The sequence below is a fragment of the Panthera pardus genome, unplaced genomic scaffold (genome assembly GCF_024362965.1).
Source record: "Panthera pardus isolate Hobbes unplaced genomic scaffold, ASM2436296v1 HiC_scaffold_289, whole genome shotgun sequence".
NCBI classification, from domain to species: Eukaryota; Metazoa; Chordata; class Mammalia; order Carnivora; family Felidae; genus Panthera; species Panthera pardus.
The window spans coordinates 117,499-132,210 of NW_026526864.1; the positions used below are offsets into that span (position 1 = coordinate 117,499).

The 14,712-nt window shown below is 42.6% G+C and overlaps 2 gene segments (V, D, J or C); both read left to right on the forward strand.

Moving 5' to 3' along the window:
* Positions 1 to 5,270: 5,270 nt before the first annotated feature.
* LOC109261193 (immunoglobulin heavy variable 3-74-like) lies at positions 5,271 to 8,240 on the forward strand. The segment is given in 3 exon segments: positions 5,271 to 5,356; positions 5,458 to 5,805; positions 8,224 to 8,240. Coding segments are annotated over 3 exon segments (411 nt in total).
* A 6,027-nt stretch (positions 8,241 to 14,267) lies between these two features.
* LOC109261578 (immunoglobulin heavy variable 1-69-2-like) lies at positions 14,268 to 14,712 on the forward strand. The segment is given in 2 exon segments: positions 14,268 to 14,319; positions 14,399 to 14,712. Coding segments are annotated over 2 exon segments (366 nt in total).

The following is a 14,712-nucleotide window of genomic DNA, read 5'->3' on the forward strand; positions in this document are numbered from 1 at the left end:
ATTTCCAGATGTAAGTGCAGATGTGGAGTTCTGTGATAGCTTTCTGAGAAACCAGTATTCTCTACAGCCACAACATTTTCTTTTATTTCTTTGTATGACAGAATAATATTCCTGCTTAAGGGTCTGCCCCAGGTTGTTTATCCATTCACACACCGACAGGCATTTGCATAGTTTCTACAATGTGGCTATTGTGAACAGTACTGCTATGTATGTGCACATACACTTTGTTTAAACAACTGTTTTCAATTCTTCGAGATATACATCTAGGAGTAGTATTGTTGGGCCATATGGTAATTCTATGTTTTTATCTTTTTTAGGGGGGGGAATTGTCAAACTCTTTTACACATAGTCTCCACCATTTTACATTTCCACAAGCAAGGTTGAAGGGTTCCAATTTCTCAACATCTTTACCAACATTTGTGATTTTATAGTTGTATTGATTAGAGCATTTTTAGTGCGTGTAAAAGGGTATCTCACTGTGTTTTAAATCTCCATTTCCATAAGGACTATTGATGTTTAATATCTTTTCAAGTGGTATTCACCATTTGTATGATTGCACTGGGGAAAGATATATTCAAATCCTTTGTCCATATTAAAAATTGGGTTGTCTTTTTGTTGATGAGTTGTAAAAACTCTTTATACATTTTGCATAACAGGCTCTTACCAGCAAATACTGTGCAAATATTGTCTTCCATTAGGGTTTGTCTTTTCACTTTGGGGATAGCATCTTCTGGTGCACAAAGGTTTCTAATGTTGAGAAAACTAAATTTATCTACTTTTCTTTCCTTGCTTGTGCTTTGGTGTCATCTCTAACAGCATTGCTAAACCCAATGGTCATGAAGATTTATCTCGATATATTGCTTCCAGAGGTCATAATTTTACATTTAAACTGTTGATCCATTTTGATTTGATGTTTGTATATGGTGTGAGATATGGATGCAATTTCATTCCTCTGCACATGGATAGCCAGCTGTCTAGCACCATTTATTAAAAAGACCATTTGCTCGCCAATGTCATGTTGTCTGCTCTTGTCAAAATTCAGTTGACTAAAGATGAAGGGGATTATTTCTGGGTTCTCCATTAAATATCACTGACCTGTACGTATCTTTATTTTGTAATGTTTATTTATTTTTGAGACAGAGAACATGCAAGGCCCAGAGAGAAAGGGAGAGATAGGAAACTGATTGGTGTGCAAAGGAAAGGGTTTGGATAGACCTGAGAAGGATACATTTCTTTGACCTGTGGTTACTCGGTTGTCCTGTAACTTGATTATGTTCATCTAAACTCATAGAATCTTATAATAAACATGGTCATTTACCATATTTAACTTACTTCTGTAAATATCTCATTACTTTGATTATTAGATAAAATTTTATAAAATTATTTCATAAATACTTATGTCTTCACACTCTGTATTGTGTTCCTTCTCAGCTTGGTGGTTGTCTGATGACCATATAGATTAGATAGATAGGATGGACCAGTTGTGTAGGGGGGACAGATTTAGTTCAGTTCATGAAAGTGACAGTTTCTAATGCAAGACTGTGGGGTCAAGGGGCTGAGATGGGGTGCAAAATAATAACATCATGGGAATGAACTCAAGGCTATTGTATAGAGAGTCTGTCATGTTTTACCTATACAGTTCTTTCCTCAATGCGAATTATTATTAGGAGACCTGCCAACCTAATAAACTGTTGTTAAATCCACAGGAAATGAATGGAAGAGTCCAGAAGGAGGCTGGCAGGTGGTGGATGCAGGCATGGAGCCTGGTGGGCAGAAGCCTGGTGGTTGAGCAAGGGCCTGGAAGGAGCTGTAAATGTTAGGCCAGAGGGACGATGGTCCAGATCCAGGACAGAGCTCTTGTCCCTGCACATCCCAGAGCTCAGGACATCCTGGGAAGGGAGACCCTGGGAACAAATGGGAATGGAAGCCAAAGCCCCAGAGGGAGGAGGAATCTACAAGCAGGCATGTGCTACCCCATGTGGAAGCTGTATTCAGAAAAAATTGAAGTCATAATTATTTCTTTTGTATATCTCAAGTTGGTGTCAAATATTCTTTTCCGTATGAAATTATGGTCTTTTAAAAAATATTGCCAGTAGTGGATAATTTCATTATAATACATTCATAATGATGTGAATCCTCTATAATGACTTTAATATAACATAAAATTATCTATCTATCTATCCTCTATCTACCCTCTATCATCCATCACCTATCCTCTTATCTATTTACTATCTAGCATTCTGATCTCTATTTGAGGTCTATTCAGCTAACTCAGCATTTATCCTCTTGGCACATGCCTTCAGGACTATGAACACATTTTCTACAATTTCTTTAGGCTCCGGATTTTTAGATTCCAATGATGTCCAGGTCAGCCAATCCATTTTCATTAATGTGGTTGTTTTAGTGCCATTAACTTCTTACCTCAGATACTGATGGTCTATGTCCATATCAGTGAAGAGTCCCCCACTTTTCTGTGACATCTGTGCCTCCTCCCTGAGTTAACAGCCCCTTGTGTTGGATGGGGATTTCTCAGGAGATGGAGACACCAGCCATGCATGGGAATCATATCTGCAGGTGACAGAAAGGTGTCCATGTCTTGGTGTCTGTGCAGTTAAAGATGTCGGCACTGCTTCCAAGCTTTGCAGATGACTGAGGAAGCAAACCCCCTCAGCAGAGAACCATCAAGATCAGAAGTCTCCAGGTGTGCCCATGCTTTGCAGGTGGTTGTCAGGTGAGGTTAATACATCAGTGTGGAAACTAAAAGAACTATGATCCTGGGAACAAGTGTCCTTTGCTTGTTATATTTACACCAGACTGGACATCAATATAGATTTTTCCTATGCAGTTATGTGTGGAATGACTGTTAAAATTGAATGTATTTAAAGACTTGATTTGGAAAGTTTTCTGGAGAAAGTATGGATCCCTTCAAATATCTTTCGGACAGATAGAGTATAGTGAATTGTGGTCCACTCATTTGTTCACTATCTGATCAGAAAGGTGAGGCGATCACTTGACCTGCCTCCAACACAATTCATAGACCAAGTGTTGCCTTGACCGAGGACCAACAAGCCTGCAGATCCACAAAGAGATGCCCACAGGTGGACCTGGAAGGACCAGGGGAGCCTGACTCAATTTTTGTCCACTTATCAGGACATGCTTCCTCCCACACAGGCAAACTTCTCAAGATCTAGAGTAAACTCCAATCTCAGGGTGTGGGAGCCCACACTGCTCTCTCCTCAGACAGTGCTGAAGTCCCTAAGGAAGGCAGAACTGTATTCGAGAAACAGAAGAGACTGCAGGGCCTTCCTTGTGCCTGGTGAGAGGTCCCAAAGATGAGGGTTTCAGATGTCAGATGTGGGATGATGGGAATGGTTGTGACTGCTGGTGACTGGCCCAGGCTGAGTCTCCTTGTCCCCAGGGGTCCTGTCCCAGGTGCAGCTGCAGGGGTTGTGCCCAACTGGTGAGTGCCTTGCACACTCTGCACCTCACTAGCAGCATCTTGGGGTTCTCCATCTCAACCAGTAATTTCTGGTGGAATTGGATCCACCGACCCCAGCAGAGTGGATGCAGTGGATGGTTCACATACTATCATATATTCTATATCACATACTAGGGTCCAGACCACAAGAGCCACATGTCCAAGAGTTAGGCAGTTTGTTAGGCAAGAGGAAGAGGGATGAAGCAGGTGCTGGCCACCCCCTTGGAGGTTCCCCCAGGATTAACAGCCACACAATCAGAACCCCCTCTAAGGGTGAACAGGACAGGATAGGCCTAGCCACAGAGCTGGCTCAAACACCACAAAGGACTTCTGAGAGCTGAGCATCGGCCCAAAAATTGCGATTTGCCCTGAGGTTACCTAAAAGTCACGAGGGGGCATTCAGGACAACAGGGGTAACTGAGATCTCCTGGGGTGCTCAGGTTACCAGGGGGAGCTGAGGACACCAGGGTCGCTCAGTTCTGCATGGAGCACTCAGACCACCAGGGGGATGCTCAGGTCTCCATAGGGCATTGAGGTCACTAGCTGCCACTCAGTTCACCTGGGGGCACTCAGGTCATCAGGAACACACAGGACACCAGGAGCCACGTAGGGAACCTGGAGGTTCACAGGTCTCCAGGGGGCACCCAAGATCTCAGAATTCATATCCAGAACCAGTGTTTCAGGGTCAGGTTTCCTGTGAAGCATCTTTCTCATCATGCCCTGCAAACTTCATCCTGACCAGTAAACAGTACACACTGTTCCTTAAACCATTTACAAACACAGATGTCTTCTAACATTTAGAGTGAACAGTCATATAGTAGTGTCGACCTTGACAGAGACCAAGCTCGGGGATAAATCAATTCATATACAGACCTGTGCCTCACAAGTACACGGGCCACCATTTAAAATAGATGTAAGTGATTTTCAAACAGAGGACACTGACTCATTCAAGTGATCTAAATTTAATATACTTGAGCAGCTCCTCTCTCCTTTTATTTTCCTTAAGGTTTTCCTTTGATGCCCATGAAGAGAGACCATGAGTAAAGACCCTTGTGGTTGTCGAAACCCCACAGCATCTTCATCAACTCCACGACTTTCTCTCAAGGATTCTCAGTATATACACGTTCCTGTGAGAGAAAAGAGTAGTTTCTACTCTTCACTGCTTTTTTTCTCCATCCAGTTCAGGAAGCCAGAGACAACCAGTGGGCAGGCACACTGAGTCAAGTCTTACAAAACGGTCAGCCAGGGGTCCATTCTACTGAAGTAGTTAAGGAATCATCCACTGGATCCACCTGTCTCTGCACCTGCCTCTCCACAGAACATGAGGCCCAGACCTTCCTCACACTCAGCTGGACATGAAGTCAACTGTATGGGAGCAGATTAGGAACTCAGTTTAGTGGGTTATTTCACCGCACTTTTCCATAGTAGCTACACTATGTTGCACTCCCATCAAGTGAATTCTAGGATTGCCTGTTCTCCACATCCTCAGCAACACTTGAGATGTTCTGGTTGTGTTTGCCTTATTTTATAATAGCCTTGCTATCAGTTGTGAGGTGATATCTCAGTGGATCGGGGGTGGAATTCTCTGATGATTAGTGCATCTCTGCATCATCTCTGATGATTAGAAGTGAATCCCTAAACCTGCCATTCACTTTTAAAGAAGCAAATCTAAGTCTGCAGTGTGATATATATGTAAGAGGACATGCAAATAGGGCCTTCTCTGTGCTGATAAAACCAGCCCATCCCGACCGTGCAGCTGGGAGAGGAGCCCTAGCTCCAGGCATCCCAGGTGTTCCCATTCTGTGATCAGGACAGAACACAGACACCTCACCATGGAGTATGTGCTTGGCTTGGTTTTCCTTGTTGCTTTTTTAAAAGGTAATTCATGGTGAATGAGAGACACTGAGTATGTGAGTGCGTATGAGTGAGAACCAGTGGATGTGTGACAGTTTCCTGACCAAGATGTGTTGTGTCTGCAGGTGTCCAGTGTAACGTGCAGCTGGTGGAGTCTGGGGGAGACCTGGTGAAGCCTGGGGGGTCCCTGAGACTCACCTGTGTGGCCTCTGGATTCACCTTCAGTGGCTACGACATGAACTGGGTCCGCCAGGCTCCAGGGAAGGGGCTGCAGTGGGTCGCATATATTAGATATGACGGAAGGAGCACAAGCTATGCAGACTCGGTGAAGGGCCGATTCACCATCTCCAGACACAACGCCAAGAATACGCTGTATCTGCAGATGAACCTGAGGGCCGAAGACATGGCCACATATTACTGTGCAAGAGACTGGGTGAGGGGACCTCGCTGGGAGCCCACACACAAACCTCCCTGCAGGAGGGGATCAGCACCACCAGGGGGCGCACACTATGCACAATTCTGCTTTGTGTTGCCAGGAGCAGGTGCAGATGGAGGTTACAGGCAGGTTTCCTGTCAGGGTCTGGGGCTTCCTGTCCACACAGCAGTTTCCCCAGGGAGCCTCTCTGGACACGGGATTCTGTGCTTACCTATTAACTCTCTGAATTAGATACCTGTTGTCATAGGAAAACTGCACTAACATGCACAAAAGACACAGATGTTTCCATTGCTTACTCCTGTCCCTCAACATGAGTGAATTACAGATTTCCTGAGGCACAACAGCTGAACCATTAGAGGTGTCCCACATGCACTCCCTGTGCAGCCAAGAACACAGGATCCCACAGCTCCCCATTATCCTCACCCAGCCCTTGTCCAATCAAACAACGTGACACTCCCTCCTGGCACTTGCTACTCAGGACGTTAAATGAGCTACAACTTTATTCAATTCCTCTAAAGAAGAGATAAATCATCTCCATGTATTAGTCTGGATTCTCCTGAGGAACAGAACCCAAAGCACATTGGTTTCCATGACTAAAGAGGTTCGGAAGTCCCATGATCTACTGTCACAAGCTGGAGACCCAGGAAAACCAGTGGTGTAATATGTCTGATTCTGAACTAGGGTCTAGCCTCAGAACATAGGGATCTGATGATATAACACTCATAACAAGGGCCAGAGGGGACCACTGTTCCAGTTCAAACAAGCACATGGGAAGTAAAAATGAGGGAATTCTTCCTCCCTCTGCCTCAGATTCTATTCACAACCTTAATGGAATGCGTGATGCCCAGACAGAAACCATGGAAGGAAATGCCAGTCTCTTCTGGAAACACATCACAGACATCCACAGAAACAGTGGTGAATCTGGGCACCCATGACTCAGTCTAGATAACCCATAAAGTTAATCATGACAAGTCAACTTCCTGTAAACGTGGAGCTCAAAGACTGAAGACTTGAATTTAAATTAAAAATAAAACAAGAAAATTAAATACATACATATATGAACTATTGGGACTACCTCAAAATAGCACACTTCTGCACAGTGAGGGAAAAAATCAACAAAAGTAAAAGGCAAACTATGGAATGGAAGAAGATATTTGTAAATGACATATCCTCAGGGTTAGTATTCAAACTATGTAAATGCTTTTAAATTATTTTCACATTATCAGTAGAGAGTGTGTCCATGCAGTTCAGCATACTGTCATGTGAGAAGTAAAATTCGTGTCTTCCACTTTTGTTTTGTGTTAGGATCTCACTGAACATGAGACCAACACTCTTCACAAAATTTGAACCATACAGTACAGTATTGTTAATTACAGGGGTAATGTTGTGGAGACCCCTCTAGAACCTAATCATCTTGCATAACAGAAAATCATAGCCCTTGAGATCTACTCCTCATTGCCCCACCCTGCCAGCCCCAGACAACTGCCATTCCACTCTCCATTTTATTGTTATGAAATCCCAAATTCAGCTGAGTATTTCTGGAAAGGTCAATGTTCAAAGTTTTAGTTTTGATGGGAAAAGAAGTTGAGCTTTATTTAGGAGGCCAGCCACCCAGAGAAAAGGCAGACTCTTCTCCAAAAGCCAACTCTGAGGGTTTCTGCCCAACCCAAGGGATCTTAAAGGACTAGACGTTACTTAAACAAGGGAGTTCCATGGTGGATACCATTTTCGATCATGTGCAGCCTCCATGGTGCAAGCTGCCAAAGTAACCTCAACTCCCCTGCATCTAGCTCCACCTGAGGAGAGAAACTCACAGGCATGGGAGAAGACTGCCAGAGGCCAGGAAAGAACCACAATAAGGGATTAGAGGGGAAATCCCCTGGGGCTCACACATGTTCAGCAGTACTGTCTGTTCTCACCAGATGGCATAAGAAAAAACTAAAATACAACCTTGTACTTCACCAATAATGACACAGAATACTGGGAAATGTTTCCTCAGTCAACACAGAGGAAGCTTCAAACCAACAACCAAAAGGATCAAATGGCCTGCAAACTAATAGCCAACCAGAATAAGACATGTAACATTACAAAGCGATGTTTTTCAATACGTACAAAGGTAAAGTTGACAGTCTACCTCCATATCCCATGGAAGTAGGAAGCATTGGTCTCCATAATGAGGAAAAGCAGTCATCCAGAGAAAGTGACCCAGCAGTACCACAGGACATGGAATTGGTAGAGAAGTTCAGTGTGTTATAATTGCATATCCCGTATCCAAGTAGAAGGAGAAAAGATGGAATGTGTTGAATAGAGCCGTGTTTCTGGGTCCAAGTCCCTACCCATGTCCATGTGAGCACTGTTGACCATGGCCCACCTGACTCTCCCACATCCACCCCAGGTGAACTGATGAGCAGGGTCACCCAATGCCACACCCTGTGACTGTTACCTAACCCCACAGGTGGCCCCGAGGTGTAGGGTGCTGGCCACCTGGTACAGCCCTCTGTTCTGTCTGATGGTCTAGACCTGGTTTTGCTGAGGATCCTCCATTTATCCATTCTCACTGGCAGATGTCCCTGAGCAGGGGCATGAGGCTGGCAGAGGACCAGGTCACCCTGAGGGCACCCCTCTTGCTGTTTGCGCTCTGGGCATTGCTGGCTCCTGTCCAAGGTTCTCAAGGTCGTCCCTCATGGCGCTACATCTCTTCTGAGGTGGTAATTCCCAAGAAGGAGTTGCACCACGGCAAGGGCGTTCAGATGCCTGGCTGGCTGTCCTATAGCCTGCATTTTGGGGGCAAGAGCCATGTTATCCACATGAGGCACAAGAAACTCTTTTGGTCCAGACAGTTGCTGATGATGACTCAGGATGATCAGGGAGCCTTGCAGATGGACTACCCCTTCATCCCTCCAGACTGTTACTACCTCGGCTACCTGGAGGAGATTCCTCTTTCCATGGTCACCATGGACACGTGCTATGGGGGCCTTGAAGGTATCATGAAGTTGGATGACCTTGCCTATGAAATCAGACCCCTCAGCCATTCCCAACGGTTTGAACACGTTGTTTCTCAGATAGTGGCAGACACCAATGCAACGGGACCTACTTATAACCTGGGATATAAGGAGGTTAGGAACCCCCTGTTCTCTCAAGCAAATATCAGTGCAGCCCCCAGGATCTCTAGTAAGTTGTATTCATCCCATCATGGGATTTTGAAAGGACTTGTTCTCGGTTCCAAAACAATGTATAGTGTGTTCAACAACGTGTCAAAATGTGCCCGATTCCTCATAAGGCTTGTTAGTTTGACTGACTCAATGCTTCAAGGGATTGATGTAAGGCACTATATTTGATGTAAGGCCCTCTTGCACTGTTGGTGGGAATGCAAACTGGTGCATCCTTCCTGGAAACTAGTGTGGATGTTCCTAAAAAATTGAAAATAGGTCTACCCTATGACCCAGCAATAGCACTGCTAGGAATTTACCCAAAGGATACAGGAGTGCTGATACATAGGGGTACTTGTACCCCAATGTTTATAGCACCACTTTGAACAATAGCCAAATTATGGAAAGAGTCTAAATGTCCATCAACTAATGAATGGATAAAGGAATTGTGGTATCTATTCAAAATGGAATACTACCTGACATTGAGAAAGAATGAAATGTGGCCTTTTGTAGCAACATGGATGGATCTGGAGAGTGTTGTGCTGAGTGAAATTAGTCATATGGAGAAAGACAGATACCGTATGTTTTCACTCTTATTTGGATCCTGAGAAACTTGACAGAAGACCATGGGAAGGGGGAAAAAAAAAGTTGTAGGGAGGGAGTCAAACCATAACAGACTCTTAATAACTGAATAAACTGAGGGTTGATGGGGGTGGGAGGGTGGGGAGGGTGGGTGATGGGTATTGAGGAGGGCGCCTGTTGGGATGATCATTGGGTGTTGTATAGAAACCTATTTGACAATAAATTTCATATTTACAAAATAATCATATTTAATTGTCATTAGTATGTTTTTTTAGTTTTATGTACATTTTTTCAAATTCCCTTTTATTTCCATCATTTTACTTTAGTCTACTACAGTATATTCACTTTTTCAAATTATCAAATTATTTCTTTTTTTTCTTTTATCTTTATTCTCTTTTTCATTTCTTTACTTTTTTCTTAAATACACAACAAAAAATTCATAATTTTTATTAAAAATATTTTTATTTAATTTTTTCTACTATATACTTTACTTTTGTCTATATTATTTTCAAATTCTATTTTACTCCCATCTACCCATTTTACTCTACATCAGTGTATTCATTTTTTCAAATTCTCAAGTGATTTACTTTGCCCCCTTTTTTTTCCCTAATCTGTCAAACCACTTTCAACACCGAAACAAAACACAACTAGGATCAAGCATTAACTATTAGATTTGTGTGTGTGTGTGTGTGTGTGTGTGTTTAATTTTTAATTTTAATATTTTTGTAATTTTATTTGTTTTATCTCAATATTTCTACTTCATTAATTCCTTTTCTCTCTTCAAAATGACAAAACAAAGGAATTCACCCCAAAAGAAAGACCACGAAGAAACGACAGCCAGGAATTTAACCAACACAGGTACAAGCAAGATGTCTGAACCAGAATTTAGAATCACGATAATAAGAACACTATATGGAGTCAAAAATAGATTAGAATCCCTCCTGAAGAGTTAAGAGAAGTAAGAAAACAAATAGCCAGAATGAAATGAAAAATGCTATACCTGAACTGCAATCACGGATGGATGCAGCTGTGGTAAGGATGGATGAGGCAGAACAGAGAATCAGCGATACAGAGGAGAAACTAATAGGAAATAATGAAGCAGAAAAAAAAGAGGGAGATTAAGGCAAAAGGGCATGAATTAAGAATTAGAGAAACCAGTGACTCATTAAAAAGGAACATCAGAATCATAGGAGTCCCAGAAGAGGAAGAAAGAGAAATAGGGGTAGAAGGGTTATGTGAGCCAATCATAGCGGAAAACTTTCCTAACCTGGGCAAAGACACAGACATCAAAATCCAGGAAGCACTGAGGACCCCCATTAGATTCAACAAAAACTGGCCAGCAACAAGGCATATCATAGTCAAATGCACAAAATACTCAGGCAAGGAGAGAATCATGAAAGCAGAAAGGAAAAAAAAGTCCCTAACATACAAGGGAAGACAGATCAGGTTTGCAGCACACCTATCCACAGAATCTCAGCAGGCCGGAAAGGAGTGGCGGAGTCTATTCAGTGTGCTGAATCAGAAAGTATGCAGACAAGAATTCTTTATCCAGGAAGGCTGTCATTCAAAATATAAGGTGAGATAAAAGTTTCCCAGACAAACAAAAATTAAAAGAGTTTTTGACCACTAAACCAGCCCTGCAAAAAATTTTAAGGGGGACTCTCTGAGGGGACAAAAGATGAAAAAAAAAATATATATATATATGTGTATATATATATATATATATATATATATATATATATATCAAAAGCAAGAAAGATGAGAAACGACCAGAGCACACCATCAGAAACTCCAGATCTACAAGCATCATCATGGCAATAAACTCACATCTTTCAGTACTCACTCTAAACCTCAGTGGACTCAATGCCCCAATCAAAAGACATAGGGTAACGGAATGGATAAGAAAACAAGATCCATCTATATGCTGTTCACAAGAGACCCACTTTAGACCTGAAGACACCTTCAGATTGAACATAAGGGGATGGAGAACCATCTATCATGCTAATGGTCAACAAAAGAAAGCCCGAGTAGCCATACTTATATCAGACAATCTAGACTTAAAAATACTGTATCAAGAGATGCAGAAGGGCATTATATCATGATCAAGGGGTCTATAGATGAAGAAGACCCAATAGTTGTAAACATTTATGTGCCAAATGGGAGAGCACACAAATATATAAATCAATTAATCGCAAACATAAAGAAACTCACCGATAGTAATACCATAATATTAGGAGACTTCAACACCCCACTCACAGCAATGGACAGATCATCTCAACAAAAAATTGACAAGGAAAGAATGGCTTTGAATGACACACTGGACCAGATGGACTTAACAGATACATTCAGAATATTTCATCCTAAAGCAGCAGAATATGCATTCTTCTCCAGCGCACATGGAACGTTCTCCAGAATAGACCATATACTGGGACACAAATCAGCCCTAAGTAAGTACAAAAAGATTGAGATCATACTGTGCATATTTTCAGAACACAATGCTGTGAAACTCAAAATCAACCACAAGAAGAAATTTCGAAAAGTAAAAAATACTTGGAGACTAAAGAACATCCTACTAAAGAATGAATGGGCTAACCAAGCAGTTAAGAGGAAGTTAAAAAATATATGGAAGTCAATTAAAATGATAACACCACAACCCAAAACCTGTGGGACGCAGCAAAGGTGGTCATAAGATGAAAGTATATAGCATTCCAGGCCTTCCTAAAGAAGGAAGAAAGATCTCAGATACACAACCTAACCTTACACCTTAAGGAGCTGGAAAAAGAACAGCAAATAGAACCCAAAACCAGCAGAAGACAGGAAATAATAAAGATTACAAAAGAAATTAATGCTATCGAAACCAAAAAAACAGTAGACCAAATCAATAAAACCGGAAGCAGGTTCTTTGAAAAATGAACAAAATTGATAAACCACTAGCCAGTTTGATCCAAAAGAAAAAGGAAAGGATGCAAATAAGTAAAATCAAGAATGACAGAGGAAAGATCACAACCAACACAACAGAAATAAAAACAATAATAAGAGAATATTATGAGCAATTATATGCCAATAAAATGGGCAATCTGGAAGAAATGGGCAAATTCCTAGAAACATATACACTACCAAACGGAAACAGGAAGAAATATAAAAATTTGAACAGACCCATAACCAGTAAGGAAATAGTATTAGTAAACAAAAATCTGTCAAAAACAAGACACCAGGGCCAGATGGCTTTCCAGGGGATTCTACCAAACATTTAAGGAAGAGTTAACACCTCTTCTCTTGAAGCTGTTCCAAAATATAGAAAAGGAAGGAAAACTTCCAGACTCTTTCTGAAGCCAGAATTACCTTGATTCCAAAAGCATACAGAGACCACACTAAAAAGAACTATAGACCAATTTCCTTGATGAACATGGATGCAAAAATCCTCAACAAGATATTAGCCTACCAGATACTACAATACATTAAAAAAATTATTCACCACGACCAAGTGGGATTTATACCTGGGATGCAGGGCTGGTTCAATATCTGCAAAGCAATTAACGTGATTCATCACATCAATAAAAGAAAGGACAAGAACCACATGATCCTCTCCATAGATGCAGAGAAAGCATTCGACAAAATACGGCATCCTTTCTTGATAAAAACCCTCAAGAAAGTAGGGATAGAAGGAGCATACCTCGAGATCATAAAAGCCATATATGAAGGACCCAACACTAATATCATCCTCAATGGGGAAAAAGTGAGAGCTTCAATGTGCTTAGTGTTACTACAGTAGTGAAGAACTAAGGTTTCTCTGCACAGCATTCTGGGGCCTGAATTCCTTTTTCTGGTGCTAAGGACATTTCTCCCCTCCTGGTACAAAAAGGGTGTATTTCACATAGGAGATTTATATTCTGTTTAGGGAACAAAGGATGGTCAGTGCGTCTCTGCACTGACTGTTTCTCAAGCATGTTTCATTCCAGCGGCATATTTGGGGTGGCATATTCTGCTCCCCTCCACCATGTAATGCTGGAGTAGAGACACTGGAATAAATGTCCTGTGAGTCTTAACAGGAACCTCCCTGCAGGGCAGGGCCTAGACTGCAGGGAGCTTTCAGTACTACCCAGCACCAGGCTGCCCCCCCAGGTGAGTAGGTGCACAAGGGGTGAGGAAGGCTTTCCTGTCGGAAGCCAGTGTTTCCTTTTCCAGAAAGCAATCTAAAATATGAGTAGGATGAGGGATGCTAAAGGGTGTTTAAATATCCTGTTCCATCAGAGCATTTAATGAACTCAGGCAGTGAGAAGACACTTGACGCTGCTACTCCAGGGCTTTTAGGTATCTTCATCTAAGAGATGGAAGCCAGGACGCATTTATTACCCCATTTTGTGCAGCAGTTCGGAGACACGCTTCTCCAGGAATAAGACGTCCAGATATCAGAGCCAACAACAGGTTCAGGTGGTCTCTGCCTCATTCAATACTGATCCACAATGGGGAGAATTTCCTGTAAGGTCTTATCAATCAGTGGCAGGAGCTCACTCTGCACACAGTTCAGGAACCTGGCCAAGGACCCATGTCCTCAAACAAGGATTAGACTGGTGCTCTCTGAGTCCTAATGTACACGGTCTCTGGGACCGTCTCCAGATGGTTCTGGTCCTGTGTATGAAATACTCTGTCTCATGGCTATGCAAATAGTCCTAAGAGCACTAGGTTAAGTATGGGTGTGTCTGTGCCCTGAGAGCATCACCGTACAATGCCATCCTCTACCGGAGACCCTGAGACACATCCCTTCACAATGGACTGGAGCTGGAGAATCCTCTACCTGGTGGCAGTGGCGACAGCTAAGGGTCAGCCAAGTCCCTGGACACAGGAGAGGACCAGGACCAGTCAACATTGATTTCATCCACTCTTGTCCCCTCTCTACAGGTGTGCACTCCCAGGTTTTGCTGGTGCAGTCTGGGGATGAATTGAGGAAGCCTGGGGCATCAGTGAAGATCTTCTGCAAAGTATCTGGATACAGCTTCACTGATTACTATATTCACTGGGTGCGACAGGCTCCTGCACAAGGGCTTGAGTGGATGGGAAGCATTGACCGTGAAGATGATTCTACAAGCTATGCACAGAAGTTCCAGGGCAGACTCACTCTGACGGCAGACACATCCACAAACACAGCCTACATGGAGCTAAGCAGTCAGAGGTCTGCAGACACGGCCATGTATTACTGTGCAAGGACACAGTGA